Raw genomic sequence first — 23982 nt, forward strand, 5'->3', positions numbered from 1 at the left:
TATTCCCCTTTATGGGGATCCCTGGTTGCTCTTCTTGGACTTGGAATCATTAAAATCCCAGCTCTTCCACTTTCCTGCCTGTGTGGCCTTGTCTCCAGAGGAAAAGTCTATGAGAATAGCTTCTTATAACAGCGCAAAGGTAGGAAGGGTGGTCACACCTTAGGATCTTCCACTTCACCAGGTGCATGAAGTAGCCTGAGAAGAACACTGGAGAATAAACCAAACTTGAAAACTGAGAATGAAATGTGTTTGGTAGACTAAGCTCACAGCAAAGGGGCGGGTGGGTATCTGCTTTTGTCAAGTGAGAAGTCACATTCCGGCAGTAATTATTATTAAACCCTCAGAAACGCAGTTGCATGTACAGTGGTGCCTCGCAAGACGAAATTAATTCGTTCCGCGAGTCTCTTTGTCTTGCGGTTTTTTCGTCTTGCGAAGCACGGCTATTAGCGGCTTAGCGGCAAATAACGGCTTAGCGGCTATTAGCGACTTAGCGGCTTTAAGAAAAAGGAAACAAACTCGCAAGAACTCGCAAGACGTTTTGTCTTGCGAAGCAAGCCCATAGGGAAATTCGTCTTGCGGAACGACTCAAAAAACGGAAAACCCTTTCGTCTAGCGAGTTTTTCGTCTTGCGAGGCACCACTTGCGGGGCACCACTGTATTATTCTGCTCCAGTTCTGCAGTTCTGCAGAGTGTGCACTGCTCTCCCACCTTTGTCTTCTCATAGTTGCTTGGTCTGAGTCTTGCAAGAGAGTCCACAAAAGTCGCTAGCTCATGGAAAATGTTACTAGCCCCGTCTGCCCCATCCGACCTGTTTGAATCGCTTGTGGCACATGGGTGGCCTGAAAGGAAGAAAAAGGGAAATGACCAACTCTTACTAGCTTATTTCAAAAATGTCTTTGCCTGGAAGACCCCTTTTTCTCCACAGGCGACCAGGGGACACAGTGGCTGTTGAAAAGCCTGGTTTACTGTAGATGCAACCTACACTCTAACCCAGTTGTAGTCCAGAAATGTAGTTTTTCCTCAATCCAGAGTCATTCATGCTCGTCCTCAACATACCACTTTCGATCTAGATTGATCCTAGCATGATCCGATCCTGCCGTCTGCAAGGGTGAGTGTGGCTGCTTGATACGCATTTGGAAATGCTCCCCCTGATTAGGTTATGCACGCCTTTCCCTCTTTGCACGTGTCCCAGGAAGGAAGAGGGGGTGGCAGTCCTGCTATATGGCCACCCACCATTTCACTAAGCCAGTAGGACTGTCTACATCGGTTTGCAAGTGGACACACTGCAGAGTAACACAAAATCAATCTGCAGTGAGCTTTTATTTCTGGAATGGAACCAGTTTCTCAAGAAGTGCTTTTCAGGGGCAGGGCGAAAAGTATGTGATTGATCTATATTGTGGGTGGGCTGCATAGAAAAAGCAAGCACTCGGTTTCCATTGATTGTAGGATAAAATTCTTGCATAAGGCAATGAATTAACACAAAGCAGGTGAAGCCAGGTTTTGTTTCTCCCTGCTGCTCTGAGAAGTAGGAAATTCAGGGAGGAGACTAGGAACATCTTGAGGTTTTAGAAATAATGACCCTCTTCTCTCATGGCTTAGGATGGCGGCGCAGGCTCCCTGGGAGGAGATGGCAGCCACTTTGCTCTTCCCTATTTTGTTCTTGGCTGCAGCTTGTGACTGAGGAGGAGAGAGCAGAACCACGAACCTGAGTTTGGATGACAACCTGAGCTAAGCCATGGTTTACTGAGGAGCCACACAGTGGGTGGGAGCTCCTGGAAGGGCAGGCAGGACAGTCGCATACGTAGTTTGACTTATCATGTCACAATGTGAACCAGTGCATTTTAAAAACAACTATTGTGCACAAATGGACAGGGAGGCCTTTCGTGGCTCCAGCCCTGCCCTGCCCATCCAAACAACTGTTTCTGTTGACATTTGCACTGCATGCTGTATTCCAAGCATAGTCCCATGACAGAATTGTGCAAGAATATTAAGCTGCTGACGGTTCTATTTTCAGTGCTTTTCCAGGCATCCCTTGTGTGGAATTCGCCTTTTTCATCGCTGGCACTGGAGCTCAAGTTCTCCTTCCGGGGGGGGGGGGGGGGGTGGCTTCCAGTTCATATCCTTATATATATGAAGTTTCCCCAAATGGGCATCACTACATGGAATGGAATCAAAAGGTATTTGCCCCTTTTCATTTCCTGCTCACCCAGTTTGGAGAGACTCTTTTGGAGCTCTTTGCAACCCCTTTCTCCTTTTTTTACCACCCTGAACAATCTACCCACTCAATCCCCTCACTCTGCCCCCCAAACTCCAGATCATTTGGGAAGAAGTTGAAAGACCCTTGCTGGAGGAAAGAGCTTCACATCCTGCCCCCTGGCTCCCATCCAAGCACCTATTTTGGCCTTGGCAGAAAGGTTTTCAGAAGAGGCCAAACCTTTGCTCCATGCTGGGGATTCTTTTGGCAGCCCTGCTAAAGCAAAGCCGCTGTGGACAGAGGCCCCTCTTGTCTCCCTCCCTCCCTCCAAGTTGCTGCTTCTAATCCCCCCACCCACCCTCCTCCTGTGCTTTGGTCTCTTGGCATCAGACAGGACTGTCCGTTGCAAATGAGACTTAAGTTGGTTCCTCATTCTTGATTTCTGGCCTCTCTAACTCCTTGATCAGTTCAGTGATCCAAGTAGCTTTGGACAAATAACGTTTGACAGTCCAGCCAAAAAACCAAACACCAAAATACCCCATGCGCCTCCAGTTCTGGCAACCCTGGGAAGATTCCCAGGCATAACCATTTTTGGCAGTTGCCATTTTTGATGTGCCTGGGTAAAAAAGGTCCCTGGTTGTGCTATGATGGAGTTAACGTCCCTGACCAGAGGTCCTGGCAAATGATTTATGCTGTTCTTGGACTGGAGAAGGGGGAGGCAGGTTATCCAGGTAGAAGGCAGGTTATCAAAAACTGCCTGCTAACTGGCCCTTTTCTGTTGCTTCCCAGGCTCTGAGGGGCAAAGTCCTCGCGGCTTGCTGGGAGTTCTCTTGGCAACGCTACCCTTCTGAGGAAAAGAGCCTTTTCCCAGGACTCCTCCCCCTCGAAGTTGTTAATTCTCCTTGTCTTCTCCCTCCCTCCCTCCCACTGGCTTCCTTCCATGCTAGTCAGACAGTCCCAGTGCAAAAAGGCTTCCCTGCAGCTTCATCCCTTCGTTCCTTGGAGAGCAGGCGGGTTCTTCTACGAGACACTCACTTGCCTCGTCTGAAGGTAGGTACCAGGTAGCCCCTCCGTAAGTGCCCCTTTTGCTTGGCGACAGTTGTTTGGGGAGGCTGGTGTGATCTGCTTGAACTTGGAGTCCTCAGGCTTGGCTGCTGGTTTGTATTTAAATATAACCCTGCTTTCTGCAAGGAGGTAGCTGTGCAGATCCAAGGTCTGGCGTTTGGAACAAGGCAGCAGCACAGGGAGCTGGGGAAGTGGGATGCTTTTCTGATGACCCGGAGTTTCCCTTGACACCAGCATGAAAACCCTTCTCTTCCATGCACTCATGAGGTGAGTTGCTCTTGGCCTCGGTTTCCCATCTGCGAAATGGAGTGAATAGTGGGACTATGGCCTAGTAAGGCTTTGTGCGCTGTCCAGCATTTTAAAGCAGGAGTTGCCAGACTATGGTCCATGGACCCTGCCAGTGGTGTGTAAGCTTCATGCAGGGGGTCTGCAGCAGGTCTGTAAAGATGCGGTTTTTGCTTCTAGCACTGGCTGGCACGTGACAATTGCTACAACAGGTAGAAAAATCACACATAGTCCGCCTAGACCATCAAGTGCTTCTCAAGTGGGGGGAGAAATGTTTGGGAACCGTAGAATTTCAGAGTTGAAAGGGACTCTGGGGGAATATGCAGCTGTCCCTCACGGGGATTGAACCTGCGACCTTGGCATCATCAGCACCAGGCTCGAACCAAGTTTGTAAAATTATGCATAGTATGGAACTTGCTGCTGCAGGAGACAGTAATTGCCACCAACTTGGAAGGCTTTAAAAGAGGATTAGCCTAATCCATGGAGGAGGAGAGGGCTATTGACGGCTGCTAGCCAGGATGGCTATACTCTGCCTCCACAATTGGAGGCAGCCATGCTTCTGACTACCAGTTGCTGGAAGCCACAGGAAAGGAGAGTTCTCTTGTGCTTGAATCCCGTTTGTGGGCTTCCAGCGGTCATCTGGTTGGCCCCTGTGAGAACAAGATCCTGAACTAGATGGGCTTTGGTCCTGCTCTAGCAGGCTCTGCCTAATTTCTTATGCTTGGTGCTCATTGCTGCACATCAGTCTGATGCCAGTCGTGGTTGCAGGAGCAAGCTCTTGTTTTTCTGTGCAGTTGGCAACTCCAAAGAATGCAGTAAAAAGGCAGCGTCAGGAAGCTGTGCCTAAAAGATGGAGGGAGTTTCTAGGAGACACACAGTGGCATGTCGGCCAGGCCAAAAGGAAAGACCCTCCCTAGGAATCAAGAGATGCTGTGGGCGGGTTGGTGGAGCAGAGAAGGCGGGAGAATTTAAGGGACGCAGAGCGGGTTATCCAAGGGGCTGTCTAGAAACCACTCCAAGCACCCTTGTCTGGCTGAAGGGTGTGTGTGTGTGTGTGTGTGTGTGTGTGTGTGTGTGTGTAGAAAAATGAGTCCCTGGAGGCTGAGAGAGGAAAGGGAAGCTCCCAGGTGAGACAAGAGAGCTTTGTATTTCTTCTCTCTTTTTGTTGGATTTTTTTTTCATTTTTATTTAGATTAATCTGTTTTTATTGTATTCTATGCTGAATAGTTCCATTAAAAATAAATGTATACACCCCCACACACACACGAAGACTATGAGCTAAGAGATGATAAGGAGCTACCACTCAGTAGGTCATGCCATGTGTCCCTTGATCCCAAGCTGGTCTAACTGATAGCTATTCTCTGGGATTCCAGGAGGTTCTTCCCTTAAGTCTTCCTTGGGGACGCAGGTGGCGCTGTAGGTTAAACCACAGAGCCTAGGACTTGATGATCAGAAGGTCGGCGGTTCGAATCCCCACGACGGGGTGAGCTCCTTTTGCTCTGTCCCTACTCCTGCCCACCTAGCAGTTTGAAAGCACATCAAAGTGCAAGTAGATAAATAGGTACCTCTCCGGTGGGAAGGTAAACAGCGTTTCCGTGTGCTGCTCTGGTTCTCCAGAAGCTGCTTAGTCATGCTGGCCACATGACCCGGAAGCTGTACACAGGCTCCCTCGGCCAATAAAGCGAGATGAGCGCCGCAACCCGAGTCGGCCACGACTGGACCTAATGGTCAGGGGTGCCTTTACCTTTACCTTCCTTGGGGAAAAAGCCCTGAAGCCCCATGTTTCCCTCCCTATTCATTCTTCCTCTAATCAAATGTCTCCACCTTCAGCTCTACCCACCTATGGCAGAGAGTCAGAAAACCAGATAATTGGGCAATCCTTTGACCTTAACAAAAGGAGCCGTGACCCTCCCAATGTGTATCATTCAATACTTATTGCAATAAAAATGAGCAGGAACGCAACGTTTTACCTGTATGTCGTTTGATTTTTATATAAACACTAAACAGGGGAAAGTAAAATAAAAGATTTAAGCATGCCAAGAAAACCCTAAGTGTGCTGCTCAGAGCTGGGGGGGGGGGGGGGAGACTGGGGAAAAGACCCTGCAGGGTAAGGCAGAGAAAGAAGGAAAGGAGGTGGGAGTGGATCACCCACAACACAGCTCCCGGGAAAGCATGCAGAGTCCCGTTCAGGAACTATTTGTTCAGTTTCAGTTTCAGTTTCTGTTAATTGGTTCTCGTGGGAAACTTGCAGATTCTGGCTTCTCACAATTAACTCAAGGTGGTGTCAATTTACTCTTGGCAGAAAGCCCAGGTCTGCTTGACCTAGAAACTACTTACTCTGATTGGTTAACGACCAGCACTCAACTCTGTTATCAAGGGATTGCTAGCTCAGTTTGATGTGAGGTGTTGTTAGGAGTAGAAGTGTTGTGTATGGTTTTGAGAGAGAGAAAGAGAGGGTTTATTTTGCTTTGTTTTGTATGCAGAAACTCTGCTGGTTTTATTTTCTCCTTTTAATAAATCCTGTAAATAGTTAGAATAACTGACTTGTCATTACTGCCGCAACTAGCTTCTTCGCTGTGCAGGAAAACTCTGCTACGTTTGGGCTAAAGCCAGTAGGGCTATGCCTGACACTCCAAAGTTCCATGACTATTTTAGGACATGCTCAGAACAGGAAGAATTTTTTCTTTGAGTTTTCCATGGATTGACTTTGCTCTGTTTCAGCAGTCAGCTGCAGGTTTTCCTGGGGAAAAAAGCAGGACAAAAAAAGGAAATAAAAAACCCCAATCAGACTCATCATAATAGGTTGATACAAAATACTATTAATCATGGGACGCACGCCAGTGTGGATGGGCTCAGAGCCCTGCCTCAGCCCACCTGATCTCTCTCCTTCCCACCCACCTTTCTTTGTATCCTGCCTTTCTGCGGCTCTCAGCAATCCACAAAAGCAATAAAATTCACCAAATCATAATAAACCACAAGGATGAAAATAGCCATTGGCAAATAAAAGCAACAGATGAAAAAGGATCTTGAGTCCCTGCGAGCGCTTGGAAGGACCCACAAGGTGAGGGTGGGTGTCCAGGGAGGAGACCCATAGAATGCGGCCACCTGCAAGAGTTTCGCCCTCAGGTCCCCACCGCAGTCTGACACAGGATGGTTGATAATACTGTCCGGAAAGGCTACGATAATAGTTCCACCTCCTGCCTATTCAGATAGGGACCGTGACCAAAGGCACCAGCAGCTGTCAGTTTCTAGCTAGCAAGCTTCTCCTCAGAGCTCTGCTTTTCCTGCAGGTATGGAGCTCGACACCTGTGCGGAGGAAGGCCAGGGGCCTGCACATCTTCCAGAAAGCAGCAGCAGCATTTCCAGAGCTCAAACTTCGCCGGGGAAGGCGCTGGAGAGGCTCCAGAAGAACCGGAGGAGGAAGATCAGCCACTCCTGTGTTAGAGGCAAGGGTAGGTTCTGGTAGGTGGAAGTGGGCTGGGGGCTGGCCTGGAAGCACATTGCAAAAGGGGAGCAGGGGCAAGCGGAGTCCAGGTAAGCAGAGCCCTGGCAGGACTTTGCAGAGCCAAAGTAAAATCCCCTGCTCCGTTTCAAGTGTTGCGTTTCTAAGGATGTACACTCGGCATCTTGTAAGGCAGAAAGCTTGCTGCTTAAAAGGATTCTTACAAAGACCCTTCTTTCTTCCCTCCCTCCCTCCCTCTCTCGAGGCTGAAGAGCTACTGCCAGGCAGAGAGCAGAGGATGTGCTGGAGTAGATGGAAGGCATAAAAAGGTCCATGGGAAAGGACCAAGTGAGCAGGGGCTGCAGGAGACCCTGCAGGAGACAAGCACTAGGTTTGATGATGGACCTGTTGGCTGCCCCCACCCCACCCCCCTGCCCCATAGAAGTTTCCGTAAAGCCAGTGTTAGCAGTGCGTGAAATCAAGCTGTGACTGTTTGTGTTCTTTCCGGCATCGGGGAGTTAGAAAACAGGCGTTGGAGAATACTCGTATGCTCACAGATGAGTAAATAATCGCTATAATTCTTTAAAAAATTGTTAATGTACGTGCATGCACACACCCACACCACTTAAATGTGGTGCACACCCACAGACACATGCTGGCGGTGCAATTTTGTACTTTGCCTTCAAGGCGGGGTGTCTCTCGCTCTCTCTCGCTCTCTGGTGTGGGCAGGTGCAGATTGGCTTTCAAATCCACCAATGGGCATCAGTGGTGCCTTTTGTCCTGTTCAAATAGTGGCGGTTAGGCCCCAGCAGCTGCTTCCTCCTCGGAGGAAATGACTTTGAAGCCTCTTTGAAGCTGCCTGGCTCAGCCCAGTGACTGGAATAGCAGGTGCCTCCAGTAGGAGAGAGTGGAGGAGCCGGGGTGCTCGGCTGGATGGGTGGGTGGGGGGATGGAGCCCGAAGCTGCCCCCCGAGCCTCCCTCTGTGTCAGGTCAGTCGACCAGCTGGAGCCTCCCTGCTATGTGAAAACCTTTGGTGAGTTGGGGTGGGGAAGCGTGGAGCTTGTTGCTGTGGCTGCAGAGCTTGTTGCCAGCAGGAGTCCCTTGTTCTGGCAGGCAGGAGGGGAGTGTGGTGGGAGGTGCTGCTGTTGGTGTCTCTGTATCCGGTGTCAGGGGATGGAGCCTGTGTGCAGCCCTTGCAGCAGAGGCAGGCTGTGGCAACGCTCCCACCTGCCTGACTGCTGTGGATTCCTTCAGGGGCAAGGGCAGGAACTCTCCTGCTCAGCTGCCCTCCATGTGTGCGCAGGGGGTGGGGAGTGCGCCTCGAAGCAGGGAGCTGCAGCCGCTCATAGCTCCCTTCACATGTGTACACACAGCAGTGTCTGTGCTCACGTTACCTTCCTGTGTGGCACGCATGGGAGGGCTCATACCATTTCCTCACTGCTGTGCCAGCACTTTGCAGTGACCCCCTGTGAATCTCCACCACATCAACCAATGGGATTTACTTCCACATAGAAAGAGGGATAATTTGTCCAATCTCTTAAGTCAGGTATCTTCGCCCTTTTCAGACCCAGGGCCCGTTTTTGACCAAAACATGCATTTGGGGAGCAATTTCTTAGCCTTTTACTGTGCTTCTATCTGTATGGTGGCAGGGCTCTTGTTGTGACCCAGCTTGGATCAGGCCATGACCCACCAGCTGAAGACCAGGCCTCTAGACTACCAGCCAGTTTCTAGCAAGAGAGGTGCTGGGCTGAAGCTTGTGTCCTCTGATCTGGGTGTGTGTGTCTCCTTTATGTTAATTTTAAAGGCAGGAGCTCTCTGCAGGCTAAGAGGACCCTCTTTTGTTTAGTACATCTTCAGAGCTGACCTTTTAGAATCAGTTTAACCATGACTGGCTAAATGGAGCCTCCATGTCCAGAGGCTGTCTACCTCTGAATACCAGTCTGTTCCAGCAGTGAGGATCTCCTTACACTCATGTAACCAACTCTTGGCTTAGAATTCAGCCTTGCAGATGGAAACGGATTTGAGCCTGGACAGGGCTGGGCTCACCCCTGGCAGAGGCACTGCTTACAGGGGGGAACTAAAGCCACGTGAAATGTGAAACAGGATGTCCTTTAGCTCTGGTGCAGATGTAGGTACTCCAGCCTCGTCTGTCGTTGTTTATGATTCCACGTCCGCTTGCCTGGAGTTCAGTATTAAACACATGGGATTCAGCACTTGCTTGCAAGCCACACATGAGTCTCTGTGCTTATGAATATGGGCTTCTAATGGTGCCTGTAAGTTGGAATTTCTCATGCTCCTTTCCCTGCCCCGCTGGCTTTGTTTCCTGGGAGGGGGTTCTGCTCCTGGCAAATTCTTCCTTTCTAGGCCTGGTTGTTGGCTGGCAGGATCTGCCAGACACGCTTGGCTGGGTCAGCGCCATTCCGCTTTCACAGCAGGCCCTTTGTTCTGTTGACCGGCTTGTTCCCACAACTTCTGAACTCAGAGTATACCCCACTAGTGAATGAGAAGAATCCAAGATGTGGCAGGCCTTCCAGAGGGGCCGCAGACTGGCCCCTGCTTCAGAATGATTTGGGTGTGCGCTTGCCTCTCTCCGTGGGCCACACAGAGAGCCACATTCATTCATTCTCAGAGACACATGCACTGCCACCTCTATTCATTTCCCAGTTGCAGGAAAGGGTTGTAATGGGGCTCCCCCCCAACCCCCCGCAGGTGTGTGAATGGTAGAAATTAAACAGGTGAGGAGGCCGTCAATCTCCCACTACATCTTTCTACCTGAGAAAGCTTTCCTGGTTGAATTTCAGCATTGCCTGCTGCTGTTTTATGAAGGAGGGTTTCTGCTGGAAAATAAAAAAAAAATGGCAACAAACCATGCATGGAGAGTTGAATATGAAGCTGTCTGTCACCAGAGATAACCACTAGTTTAGGTGGCTTTTGGAAAGGCTTAAGACAAACTCATGAAGGAGAGGGAGAGAGAGAGGGATCTTTCCATAGCTGTCAGCCATGACTGCGAAATGGAACCTGCAAGTTCAGATGCAGTCAATCAGATGCTGCATGGTTACAATGAGGGACGGCTGTCACTGCCTGTGAATTCTGCCATCGGAGCCTCTGGCTGGCCTCCGTTGGGAGAAAGGATGTTGGGCTTAATGGGCTCTTTTTCTGATCCAGTTATATATATCACCCCCACCCTCTCCCCACTTCCCCCTTCTGTTACATCCTTGGATATTTGAGGCCCTGGGTGCAGCACGAATGGCCTTGCCTCCTCTTGCCCACCAGGGGGCACCCTCCACGCACTGGTCTCCCATGGATCTTTGCTGTGTGCCCTGAGGAGGAGGAGGAGGGAAGACTAATCATAAAATGAGGGTGCCTTGACACTTATTAAAGCAAACCATAAATCAGAGCCATCCTTAACCTAGTGTTAAAAAGCAAACTGCTGACTTGCTTTGTTTTGCAAACAGTGCGCACACATAAACATACACACACCATGTGCAAACCACAAAAGTGTGCACGGGTTCTTTTGATATTTTTGTGGAGTTCTGGGGTGTTTCTTTAGTTTGTTTTTTCAACTCCTGCTGGCTTGGTTTGGTTGATTCCCTGTTATGGTTTTAGCTCTTCATGTTTTGCTTATTATCTTGGGGGGGGGGATCTTACTGTGGTTCATTATTGTTATTATCATCTTATTGCATTCTAATTGTTGTTACCCACGTTGGATATTTTGAGTAGTTATAAGTTTTATGTCTTTGTCATGATTGGGAAAAGTATGCACCCAGTCTATGTGTCAGTAATGGAAGCCACCTGTTGCTACAGCATTTCCTATGTTGGAGGCCTCCTTGGCTTCATTCTCCATCTCATAACCACCTTGAGCATTTGGGTCAGGGGGATGTAAGAATGCCCCCAGCACTCAGTTGCTCCTGGGGTCCAGTATCATCACCCACAACAACCCCTGTCCTTCCTCTAGTGTCTGCATTCAGAGTGCCCTACTGGTTCTCTCCAGGCTCATTAGGAAAGAGACTAGAACTGAAACTGACAATGTCATAATTCCCTTATACAAATCTATGGTGCAGCCATGCTTGCGCATTTCTGGTTGTGCCACCACAGAAAGGGTATTGTAGATTTGGAAAAGGAAGGGGCTGGAGTGACTCAGATTACAACATCCGGGGCCTTTTGCTTTAGAAAATGCTAGCAAGGGGCCACATGAGGGAGGTGTACAAAGTTATGCATGGAGTGGAGAAAGCAGATGGAGAAAAGTTTTTCTCCCTGTCTCCTAACTCTAGGACTCATGGGCATCGACAGACAGACAAAAGAAAGCACTTCTTAAAGCTTGTGGTCTTGATGGACAAAAAGCTTAACATGAGTCAACCATGTGATGCAGCAGCAAAAAAAGCCTAACACTATTCTAGGCTGCATCAGCAGAAGTAGAGTGTCCAGATCAACGGAAGTAATAGTCCCACTCTATTCTGCCTCGGTCAGACCCCCACCCAGAGTCCTGTGTCCAGTTCTGGGTGCCACTTTTTAAGAAGCATACTGATAAGCTGGAACATGTGCAGAGGACGGTGACCAAGATGATCAGTGATCGGGAAACCAAGCCTCACGAGGAACGGTTGAGGGAGTTGGGTAAGTTTAGCCTGGAAAAGAGGAGATATGAGAGCCAACTTCAAATATCCAGTGCATTCAAGCCAATGGATTCAAGGTACAAGAAGGAGATTCCAAACAAACATCAGGAATAAATTTCTGATGGGAAGAGTTGTTTGGCTGTGGAATGGGCTCCCTCAGAAAGTGGTGGACTCTCCTTCCTTGGAGGTTTCTAAGCAGTGGTTGTATAGCCATCTGCCATGGATGCTTTAGCTGAGTTTCCTGCACTGCAGGGGGGTTGGACTAGATGACCCTTGGGGTTCCTTCCAGCTCTAAGCTTCTATGATTCTTCGATTCTTCACACAGCACGTATTTAAATTCCGCCACAGGAGGCAGCAATGGCCACCAACTTTAAAAGAGGATTAGGCGAATTAATGAAAGATAAGACTGTTAGTGGCTTCTAGCCACAATGGTTGGAGACAGTAGTATGCTTCTGAATACAAGTTGATGTTGTGCTCATGTCCTGCTTTTGGGCTTCCCATTGGGGCAGCTGGTTGGCCAATGTGAGAACAAGACTGGATGGGAAACATAATAATTGGAAAATACAAATAAGTATCTGAAATAAGGTGATAAATTGCTGTCTAGAATTTCTCAAATTTGGAAAGCAGGAACAGAAGATGTGAGGAAGTCTGAATAATTATGAAAGTAAGATTCTGATTATGATGTTATATTATTTCCTACTTTTCTTGTATGCTTTTTTCTATTGTGTGCTTATTCTTGTTCTTTTCTTTTCTTTATGTATGTTGAAAATCATGAATAAAAATCTTTATAAAAAAAAAGAGAACAAGACTGGATGGGCCTTTGAACTGACCCAGTAGGACTTTTTATGCCTCTCCTCAGGAGAACTGACTGTGGTGCATAATTTGTGTGGGCAGGAGAGAAAGAGAGAGAGAGAAAAAACTTATGGATTCTGATGGAAGCCAAATAGCTGCCCCTAGTTTCATATCTAGTTGCATTTAATGCAAGTTCCCATTGTTCCCAATTTAACAGGTGAGTAACTGAGGCCGGTTCTCAGTGTCTCCCAGATTCCAAGTCCAGCTTCTCTGTACACTCTCAGTCATAGCCCCTCTTGTCTCCTCTAGGGCAGCTGAAGCTCTCCATCACCACGGAAGGAAAGGACCTGAAGCTCTATGGTGAGTAAGCAACCTGGAGAGCCAAAGGAGCTGAGCAGGTGGAGAGAAGCATCCATTGGGTACCTGAAATGTTCACTTTTCGAGGGGTGGCCATTCCACACACACACACACACACACACACACCAACTACATTGGTGGCTTTGCTTTTTACTGGTGGTCTGAGAGCCAGCAGCCTCAGACATGAGCAACATAGTCTCTGAAGCAGGGGCATATAGTGCTGGCTGTAAAACGGTGGCTCAGGTGTGGTGGTGCTTGTAACCTCCTGCACCTTCCCCATCCCCACAGCCATCTGCGTTGGGATGACCTGCATCTATGAGTATCTCCTGAGGGTGTCTGCCCCCCCCAGCTTTAAAACGGGGCTTTATGCTTAAGAATGCTGACATAACTGGATGTTCCTTACAATGTTCAAGTTTCCCAGAGGGTTCCCTGCCCTGCCTGGGTCATCTCTCTCAACCTCTGTGCGTTTTGATTTGTTGCCTTTGGCCAGGTCTCTGCAGCTGACCAGTCTCAGAGTTTTTGCGTTACAATACCTGATCCGTCACCACTCAGATGTGTGCTTGGCTATGGGGTTGTTGGGTGTGGGGAGCACTGAGCCCCTGTTATGTGTCTGGCTCTGCCCCAAGGCAGTATGTTCCACCTGGCTCTGGCTGGTGGACACTTTTGAGGATTTAGTAAAGAAGAAAGTACATCTGGGGTGTGGGGGGGGGGGAGATACCTCCCTGCCACCTGCAGTCCCTGTGTCTGCTTCTCTTCTTGTTCCACTTCTGTGGATGGGATGGGCAGAGTACGAGAGAAAGAAAATTTACTCAGCCAGGGCAGAACCGCATCCTGGCTCTTTCTTCGGGGGGGGGGGGTGCAGGGTGGGGATGGAGCCTGGATTCTGCAGCATTGCCCAGAGAAACTCCAGCCTCTCTTCCGCTGTGGTCGTGGCACAGCTGCACAAGGATGAGACTGAGCTAAAATCAAGATGCAGCCTCTTGATATTTAGCTTGATGGTGCTTTTGGGCCTCCGGCACAGATCCTGTCATGATGAGCAGGAGGAAGTCAGGCGCATGAAATGCAGTTTGGCATCTGGAAGTGGAGCTGCGCCTGCCTCCAACCAAATGCTCAGGCCTGGGTATTTTTAGTAGGCTTTTACTAATAGAAAACATTACATGCTTGTGTGTGGGTACACACACACACACATACATACCCCGGCATCTATAAATCCTTCTTTCCCTCCCACCCTCTTTCCTTCTTCTGCTTTCTCTCCTGCCAGTGATCCTTAGTTGTGGAGTGGCAGGCAGCTGCAGGCAGAGGGGTTTAAACTCATTTCAGCAAATTGTGAGGGGTGGGTGGGTGGGGTTTGTTCTCTGCTAGGTTTAAAGTGGCAGGCTTCAGATCGATTGAAAAATAGGTTGCCCAGAAAACCAGCGTGCTTTGAGAAGATGTCTTGTGGTTTCTCCTTTTATTATATGGCAAGTATTGCAGTGTTATCCACACACATCAATTCCCTCTCTCTCTCTCTCTCTCTCTCTCTCTCTCTCTCTCTCTTTCTCAAGCAAAATGAGTTGTTCATTTGGCATGCAGACCTACTTGTTTTTTGTCATCTTAATTGTAGCTGTAAGTCACTCCTCTAAGCACTGGCTGATAGCAGGCCAGGAGCATTAATTTATTGCCTTTCCAGCCTGCCCTCCTCCGCCATAACGCCCAGGGCAGTGCACATGATTCTCTTCCCCCAATTTTATTCTCAACAACAACCCTGTGGGGTAGGTGAGCCTTAAAACCAGTCACTGGCTCAAAGTCACCTGTGGCTGAACTCTCATCTCCCCAGTCCTGACACCCTGGGCCACTTGGGCTCCTGCAGAATAAACCATGTGAGCTGAAATCCATGGGGTGGGGTCCTGCTTCCCCCTGCCTGCCTCCCTGAATGGCAGGACCCTTTGCTTCTGCCACCACCACCAGGGGTGTATGAAGAGGGGCTTGGTGAAGGGGCTGGGACCGGATCCTGTTTTCTCCTGGAACCCTTTGCAGCCAGAAGAAGAGAAGAAGAAGAGTTTGGATTTGATATCCCGCTTTATCACTACCCGAAGGAGTCTCAAAGCGGCTCACATTCTCCTTTCCCTCCCTCCCCCACAACAAACACTCTGTGAGGTGAGTGAGGCTGAGAGACTTCAAAGAAGTGTGACTAGCCCAAGGTCACCCAGCAGCTGCAGGTGGAGAAGCGAAGACGTGAACCCGGTTCACCAGATTACAAGTCTAACACTCTTAACCACTACACCACACTTAGAAGCCAGGGGGGTCAGCTTCTAAGGAAAGGGGCTCAAGGCCAGGTGGAAGACCCCTTGGCCTGAGCGGAGCCTGTAGGTTGGCATGTGCTCTATAGCTGCCATGGGAAGGTATGCTGCACGTGGTCAGAGGCCCTCTTTCTTTTCAAAAAAACACACGGTGCGCATTTCCAGGGTTGAGCCCTGGTGCTCAGAGCAGGTTCCAGGAAGGAAAACAGGATGGGGTGCTGGGAAGAAGAAAAAACACTGGCGACGAAAGGATAAATCCTGGACCTGTTATTTTGCAGACCAAGCTAAATCTGCATGCCTTTGCACACTGTTGTTATAAGAGAAGATTTTGTCATAGATTGTCCTGCTTCTGCTGCAGGAAAGGCAGTGGGCGACATGAAGCGCAATTCCTGACCACAGTGGGAGCTTTCCTGGACTCCTCTTCTCTTTAGTGCCAAACCAGTTTAGCTCACCGTCTGTTTATGCTGAAGGGTCAGCAGTGCCCTCTCTAAACTACACCCCTCAGGTGGCTTTAGGAGAAACTCTGGAGGTGTTGAGACCAGATCCAGTTTGTAATGTGGATGTGCTTTGTTCACCATGTTTTCCCCGCATACTTTCAAGTCTATGTTTGCATTCATAGGCACAAAAATACCCAAAACAAAAAAGAACAGCTGAGATTCTCAGGATGCTGAATTCTGTGCCATTCTGGCACCAGATTCCTTGCTTTTATGGAGGATGGTGGAATGCATAGACTGCTGGGTGGTTTCCCAAGCTCAAATTAAGCCCTTTAACTAGGGGGAGGCAGGGCTCTCTGCAGGAGGAGAGGAGAGGGGCTAGGGCATTTTGCTGAGTCAGCAGGGAGCTGTGGAGTCAAGGGCTGAGTGAGTTAGGCAGATCAAATAGGCTGGAAGCTGCAGGGTGTGTGTGTGTGTGTGTGTGTGTGTGTGTGTGTGTGTGTTACAGAGAGAGCAAGAGAGTGCACAATCTCAGTGGATCCAGCAGTCACCAACCTTTCCATGTCCGGGGGCAGATTTGGAATTTTGAGAAGATGCTGACAGCACCAGTCACAAAATAGCTGTGGTCACAAATAAAAAGATACAGTTAATGATGGGAACCTGTAGTTTTTGCTTCATAACTTCTGTTCTAGGAGAGCTGGAGACTTTTAAATGAAAGCTCAGAGTCTGGGACCCCTTCTGGGGACTCCACTGAATGCCTTTGGGGGCGCTGGGTTGGCAATCCCAATTTAACCCTTTTTTTCCTGCTCTCGGCAAAAGATGCTTTTTCTGTTCACGTTTCAATGTAATTTCTTCTTTTGTTTTTCTCTTCCCTGTACCCCAGTCATGGAAGCCAAGGGCCTGATGGGGAAGGAGTACCGGATTTGTGACTCTTTTGTCAAGGTAGGCTTGCCACCCTCAGGAGGGGTGCTGATGTCGAGACAGTAATCTTTCGTGGTGGGTGGATTCCCCTGAAGGAGCAGGGGGGGAGGAGGGCTGCTCTTCTCTTTCCCCCTCCTCCTTACCAAGCTGCTGACTTAAGTTGTCTGTAGCCATTGATTTTTGCTACATGCATCTATAAAGAAACAAAACCCTTCCGTCTCTTTGCCAGCAGAAGTCTGAGCAGGTGTGGAATGCAGGAATTTCTGCCACATCTCAGCTGGCCCTTGGGTGCTGGGATCATGCAGCTGCTGCCGCCGCTGCCTCTGCTTTTCTGGAGGGTTTCAAAGGCAGTGGCAGGTTAACTGTGGCAGGTGCAATCCTAAAAGGAGCATCCTCTGCTGAGGGGCATTGCGAGTGGCCCCTGGCTCCATCCGTGCCTCATGGGCCCTCTCAGCCTTGCTGCCTGTGTAACTCAGCCTTAGGATTTCATGACTTCTGTGGAACTGAGCCAAAGCTAGGGGCCTCATCTGGATAACTTCGCAAAATGCAGGCTGTCTGCCCCCTTCTCTCCCCACCCCAAAATCCAGCATGGGATTTTAAAGCCAGCACTGACATTTCGTTGTGGGTTCCATTCATGCTTTGACATCCAGGTGAGGTTTTTTCCCCCATTTCAAAGCTGCCGGTTTCCCGCTCATCTAGATGTGTTGGCTGGAAGCTTGCTCTAGTCAGAAGAGGGTTAACACGCAATGACAGCTACGCTCTTTCTCTTCTTCTCCCGACGAAGGTGTCGCTTGTGCCGGAGACAGATCGGAAGTGCAGGCAGAGGACCAGGACTGTGCTGGACAGCAAATGCCCCGTCTTCCATGAGCATTTCCTCTTGTGAGTATGGGGGTGGGGGTGTCAGCTGCTGCCTCTCTCTCTCTCTCTCTCTCTCTCTCTCTCTCTCTCTCTCTCACACACACACACACACACACACACACACACACCCCTCTCCTCTTGTGTCTCAGAGAAGGCCCAGGCTGTGTCACAACAGGCTGATCAGGGATCCTGAGCCAAAGAAAGTGTGCTAGGATTCGCCCTGCTTCTATGACTCTCAATCTCCCTCCCTCCCTCCCTCTTTCTCCTCCCCCCCCCCCCCCATCTCTTGTCAGCTATTATGCCTCAGCACAACTTGCCTCACGCATGGGGAGATGCTGCCATGAGATGAAGAGCGACAGACACTATTCTGCTGTTTTCTTGCAGCTCAAATGCCTCGGCCCTGTGCACAAAGCTGGCTTGTCTGTGACTGTCAGCCTGTGCTCACACACACACACACACACACACACACACACACACACACAAGCGCTAGGCTCCTGCTCTCCCCACTGTTGGAGTTTCTGAACTAGACAGCTTCTTCCGGGCTCTGAGCTGCCCTTGGTGTCGTGGGGGGACTTGGACCAGGTAATAAGGGTTTCTCCAAGGGTGCTGCTGCCTAGTGGGGGTGGGGGCAAGTGCTGTGAACTTCCTGGGTTGGATTCTCAGTCTTGAGCAGCAGTGCTGGTGCCACTGGTGGGCATGCATCCTCTTCTCATGGTGCTTGTTAATTTCCGTCTGAACTCCTGTGCCTCTGGGACACTGGCTTTCCTCAGCTCAAGCACACCATCCCCTTGGGCCATCCTCTTTGAGGACAGAGCTAGGTGAGGGGGTTGGATTGGAATAAATAATGTGAGCTGAAAATATGTACCCAGATCAGACGCATTCATGAGCTGTGGCCAGCTCTCGATTTCTGCCCCAGGTAGCCAAGTCAGTGTGAGAGGGCCTGAGGGAGAAGTCTAAGTTTGGACCTGGTCCTTGCTACCTCCAGGGGCTCATGGTCGCATCCTTTCTGCTTTGTGTTCCAGTCCTTTGCCAGAGGAAGATGAGCGGAAGCGCCTGCTGGTCACTGTGTGGAACCAACCAAGGAATTCCAGGTAAGGAAGATGCAGCTACGAGACTACAACGCCATTGAGCCTTTGGTTGTTGTCATGTGAGTGGTGTTGCAGCAGAAGCTGCTTCCCTGAGTGTGAGTAGCCTTTGTGGCATTGGTTCCAGAGTCACGGGACCATAGCTGGCAACTTTTCCCTTTTTTAAGGGAAATTCCTTTATTCCAAATAGGATTCCTCGCAAGAAAAGGGAAAAGTTGACAACTATGCACGGGACTCGGGGTTCGGCTCAAGGCCTCTGAGGGCTCAAGGCCTCCTGCCTAGCTCAGAGCCAGCTTCTTCTATGGCACCCTGCCTTGGCCCCAGCATTTAGGGTATTTTGTGTGTGTTGTTCTATCTCACCAAAGGGGTAGATTAGCACCTGCAAGGTACAGGGGCTTCTCTGCCACAGCCCCCAGTGCTGAGCATGAACTCCCTCCCTGTGGATAAAAGTTTGCTCAGCATGTTCCTCCTGCTGTCCTTTGAGAGACGGATGAAGATGGTGCTTCTTCAGAGAATTGTTCATCTGTGTTCCCTGTGCTGGTTCTGTGACTGTTTGCTGAGATGGTTTTACCCGATTCTGATTTGTGTTACTGGAAATAATTTTTATTCCTTTATTTTGTAAGCCACCATAGTGGTATGATCTTTTGATGATGGTGGTGATGTCATCTGTACGTGTAATCTGATAGTGAACAGCGTGCAAGAGGGAAAGAGAGTGAAAACATAAATCCATTTGGTATTTATAGAAACTTCAGGGTGAATTAACAGTGTTGCTGACGAGATTCGTCTTGGAATTTCATGTCGCCTCTTTCTGACACTGAATAAATATCTCCAGTGTTCTTCCCCACCGAATGACATAACTGTAACTGAACGTCCAGCCTTGTCCAAATATTTCAAAGAGCCAGTTTTTAAAAATAATAATAATACCTACTTTACCACATTAAAATTCTAGGCATCATCACCAAGTGTCAGGCTTTGGGGTGTATCTGGCGGTTGTAACTAACTAACTAAAGAAAAGATAGTACATGCTCAGTATTTAAAGGGTGAGAGAATGTTTAAAGCATGCGCGGCTGAACGAGAGGGCATCTGCTAGTTTGGGTGTTAAAGTGAGTGGCAGATAGGTGCCCCCATCCAGTGAGCCTTCCCTGCCTGTTGTGCCTTTCCATTATGGAACCAGAATTGCGTCTCCAACCATGTCAGCACCAGAGAGTTGGATCAGCGCATTGGGGTTTTGCTAGGACCTCAGGGTGCTTCCGGACAACCTGTTTATGAAGCATGCATCATCCTGATTTGTCATCCTACACTTTCCAGTATGTTTTCGCATCACTTTCCTTGTCATAGAAAGACCTATCCTTTGTGGAAGTGAGTTTGTTCTGCTAGAGCTCCCAACCAACTGTAACTCTGCAATCTGAATTTTCTGGTATCAGATTGAATCTCACCTGAAAATGATGGCCCCTGGACTCGGCCACATCCCTCCCAGAACCCCCCAGCTGCCACAGGGAGCCCTGGCTAGTCTAGCGTGGCTTACCCATTCTGGCTGGCCATGGGCCTTAGGCATTGCCAGCAGCCACTGCAGCCTGAAACCTTCCTAAAATAATCATAGAATTATATATAGAGTTGGAAGGGACCCCGAGTGTCATCCAGTTCTATCCCCTGCAATGCAGGAATCTCAGCTCAAGCATCCATGACAGATGGCATCCAACCTCTGCTTGAAAACCTCCAAGGAAGGAGAACCCACCACCTCCCAAGAGAATCCGTTCCCTTGTTGGACAGCTCTTACTATCAGCATATATAGAAGCAGAACAGCTATAATGGCTACAAGGAACCTCTGTTCTTGCAGGCAGCCTGCCTTTGAGTCCTAGTTGTTGGGGAGCTGCAACAGGAGCAGACAGTCATCTTCAAGCCCTGCTTAATGAGCTTCCCAGAGGCTTCTGAGGGGCAGATACTGGGCTCTGGGTCTGACACAGCAAGGCTCTTCTTACGTAAAACCCTGCGCTGAATCAACCCACATTGGTGTGCTCTAGCAGTCGGGCTCTTCCTATGCATTGTTATGTAATGTGCTCCAGCAGAGCATGACTGAGCTCTTACATTACCCCAGAGCAGGTCTAGCCAAGACCCTTCTTCCACAGAGCTCTGGGGCTTTGGCAGGCCCCCTGGCCATTGGGAGCTCTTTGACAGATATTGGGTGTGGCAGGGTGCAGGGCAGGAGACCTTAAAGCTGCTGGTTCTGGCGTTCAAGTCATAGAGCTGGAAGGGACCCTGAGGAACATCTAGTCCCCCCACTCCACGAATATGCAGCTGTCCTATATGGGGATCGAACCTGCGACCTTGGTGTTATCAGCACTGAGTTCTAACCAACTGAGCGATCCAGGGGTAGGCTCCATTTCCCATACCCTCAGTGTCTAGCTCTTTGGGGCAGCTGACTATTCCTATTCCTTATTAAATTTGTTAGTTGAGTTATCTTGCCCAGGGCAACCCAAAGCGACTTACAACCAACCAACCAAAGTTGCCTCAGCTAGGCAAGTCCTCTGTAGCTGCCTTCTCCACCCAGACACATGGGGGGATACCTCCTGCTCTTCCTCTTCAGGGTCCACACCTCGCTCTCTGAGTGAGGCCACGTGGCACATGGGCACCTTCCTGTACTGTGGAACTTTGCCGACCTGCATGGCCGATGGAGCCTGGTGATTTCCAAAGGATGTCACTTGGGGCCAGCCACATGTGTGAGGAGCTTGAAAGGTGCAGTCCAACGTGTCTCCTCACTCTGGTTCAATGCCCAGATCTCCTTGCAGGGGAGGCTCCCATGCTGGAGACAAAATGGCCAGAGCCCCCAGCAGGAGCCGTGGGAGCAGCAGCAGCCCTGATCTCCATGACCCTGTTTCAGGATTCCTTCTCCCCACAGGCAGAGTGAACTCCTCGGCTGCATGAGTTTCGGTGTGAAGACCCTGCTGAGCCCAGACAAGGTACGGAGGATCCTCCCACCCTCCTGGGTTATGCGGTGTGGACACAGCTGTGGCACAGCTAATTGTCCCAAGGAGAAGGAAGTCCCTGTCATGCTTTAATGAGATGAGGCGTGACAGCAGCAGCAGCAGCACACCAGTCTTTGCCTCACGGGGGTGGGGAGGGCTGCTGATGTCTTCCCAAGCTGGACAGGGAATTGGGGGTGGGGAGATGTATAAAGCCGGCTAGAGAACCCTGGGTCTGGGCCTGTTGCAGGGCATGCAGTTTCCTCTCTGTAGTGGTATGATTTGGTGTGTGCTGTCACTGAAATCCCCCCATATCAAAAACTAGTTTGCTATTTCTGAACGTGGAATTTCCATGCAGTCGTGATGCCTAAATGGAACCCTGGGTGGGATTCTACTCATGAGACCCTGCACAAGGTCTCCCACCAGCACAGCAGGGCTTTTGCCCAGGCCCTCGTCTCTCACCCCCACGCCCCTTGAAATTGGCTCCCCTCCAAAAAACAACAACACCCCATTAAACCAACAGCAACCTTAACTAGGTGTTTTGTTTTTTTTAAAAAACAAAACTAAAATAAAATAAGTTGGGGAGCAGAGAGTGCTGAGAATGTGTTGTCCACCAGCAGCCAAATGCATGTCAGAGCTGCGGGCAGAGGATTGGGTGCTGCCCTCTGCTGCCAACTTTAAAATAAAAATGTATAAACCACATGCAGCAGTTTCCAAACATCTATAGTGACTTTAATTAGAAAAGTATTTGAAGCCAATTGGGATGTTCATCCTCAAAGCAGATCAGCAACTGGGGTTCAGCGACATCCCCTTTTCAAAGATGGAGATTGAAGGCTTGGAGATGTCCAGTTTGAACATAAGAAGAACCTGCTGGGTGAGGCCAGTGGCCCGTCCAGTCCAGCATCTTGTTCTCACTGGGGTCCACCAGATACCTATTGCAGGAAACCTGCAAGCAGAACATGAGCCCAAGAGCAGGTTCTTATTCCCTCCCATCATTCCCCCACCCCGTCAGCTGGGCTGCGGAACAGAACACAGATAAGGTTTCCCAGGTGGATTTTGTTGGGCTTTGCAAATGGCGGGGGTTTTCTTTAATGATGGGGTGGGGTCTGTGCTCACAAGCTCACATGCACACACACAATGATGTGCATTTTGCTAGCAAATAACAACACAGCTGGGAAGGGATTTCTAAATCCAGAAAAGTTTGGGATCTCCTGCAGCTTCCTTCTACTGACTCTCTTTCTAACTGCAGGAGATCTGTGGATGGTACTACCTACTGGGGGAAGACCTGGGCAGGACAAAGCACCTGAAGGCAGCTACACGGCGGCTGAAACAGAGCAGAGGTGGGTCCCTCTGGGGGATGCTTGTGGGCCTCCCTCAAGGGGGGAAAGGAGTTAGGGATGTGTTTCCCCCTGGCGTCCTGTTGCAGAGCTTGTGGACACTGTGCAGGGGAAAGACCCTCAGGCAAGCCTGCCCTGACTGCTCTGGACTGGCCTCCATGGCTGCTGCAGGGGGAGCCAATTGCCCCACACCCCACCCGGCCTAGTTGGAGGAACAAAGAATCACTCAGAAAATGGCTAGTCCCTGGGCAGCCCTTTTGCACATTTTCCACACGCAACACAGGCTTGTAAGTACAGTGGTACCTCGGTTTAAGAACAGTCCTGTTTACGAACGATTTGGTTTACGAACTCTGCAAAACTGGAAATAGTCTCCTGGTTTGCGAACTTTACCTTGGTCTAAGAATGGAATCTGAACAGTGGGAAAGCATTCCTCGGTTTAAGAACAGACTTCCGAAATGGATTAAGTTCGTAAACCGAGGTACCACTGTAAACAATTACGAGTCAGTCCAACTTGGCTGGTTGCATTTTACCTGCTTGAGCAGTCACAGGCTTGGGAACATGTTCAGAGTTCCCTGCAGAGCATCTTTGGAATGTTTGGAGGAAGGCAAAGGTTAAAGGAAAAATCGTACGTATTTATGGGCATTTGAGACTGGCGGGTCTCTCTTCTAAGACAGGCTCCCTGTTGGCTCTGTGGCAAAACAGGCCTCACCTCTGACATCACTGGTTGCTATGCAGAGAAACATAGGATGCTGGTTTAAGCTGAGTCAGACCCTTTGGGTCCATGTCGCTCAATATTGCCCACATTGACTGGCAGCAATGGCTCTCCAGGGCTTCAGGCAGGGTCTCTCTCCCAATCCTTCCGGGAAGTGCCATTGGGGATCAAACCCCATGCAAGGCAGGTGCTCTGCCCACTCAGCTAAAGCACCACCCCATTGCAATGTTGTGTTTTGGCAACCCGAAAATCCCTCCTCTCTGACATTTCAAGAGGCTGAAATGGTTCAGGCCAGTCGAGGCATTGCTTCGGAGGTCTCAACCGCTGGAGATGCTTCTTCAGAGACCATATTGTGGGCTGCTGCCCATTCAGGTCCCCTGCATGGGTGAGAATCGCTGGTGCTCTAGGTGGCGCTGTTGAGTTGTATCAGAATATCCATTGGCCCATTGATTTGCCTGCTCTTCCCTACTCTCATTTCTCCTGTATTCCACCAAGCATTTCAGTAAATTAATCTGATTAATAGCTGGTCATTTGTTCAGTATTTTATGGTTCTATAATATTAAGATTTTAAAGTTTTAGGGTGCTTTAATGACTTTCCTGTATACCGTCTTGAGTTGGAGGTTCGTAAATATTCTTATAAACATCTTGCC

At 49.5% G+C, this 23982-nt stretch overlaps 1 protein-coding gene across 11 annotated transcripts in view; it reads left to right on the plus strand.

Annotated features, from left to right (window-relative positions):
* The first annotated feature begins 30 nt into the window (after positions 1 to 30).
* RGS3 (regulator of G protein signaling 3) overlaps positions 31 to 23982 on the plus strand; it is a 72848-nt gene continuing 48896 nt past the window's right edge. For 4 of the 11 annotated variants that reach the window (XM_077933603.1, XM_028704649.2, XM_028707727.2 and 1 more), the window contains exons 1-8: positions 681 to 3244; positions 6835 to 6996; positions 12699 to 12749; positions 16343 to 16401; positions 17165 to 17259; positions 18261 to 18329; positions 21202 to 21280; positions 22533 to 22623. In XM_077933603.1, coding sequence (XP_077789729.1) covers positions 6837 to 6996; positions 12699 to 12749; positions 16343 to 16401; positions 17165 to 17259; positions 18261 to 18329; positions 21202 to 21280; positions 22533 to 22623 — 604 coding nt within the window. In that variant the 5' untranslated portion in view covers positions 681 to 3244; positions 6835 to 6836. Of the gene's footprint in view, positions 140 to 680; positions 3245 to 6834; positions 6997 to 7843; positions 8021 to 12698; positions 12750 to 16342; positions 16402 to 17164; positions 17260 to 18260; positions 18330 to 21201; positions 21281 to 22532; positions 22624 to 23982 lie in introns of those variants that run through there. The other 7 variants (XM_077933636.1, XM_077933643.1, XM_077933681.1 and 4 more) reach the window with 7 other exon arrangements.

Source organism: Podarcis muralis, chromosome 1 (genome assembly GCF_964188315.1).
Source record: "Podarcis muralis chromosome 1, rPodMur119.hap1.1, whole genome shotgun sequence".
Lineage (NCBI taxonomy): Eukaryota > Metazoa > Chordata > Lepidosauria > Squamata > Lacertidae > Podarcis > Podarcis muralis.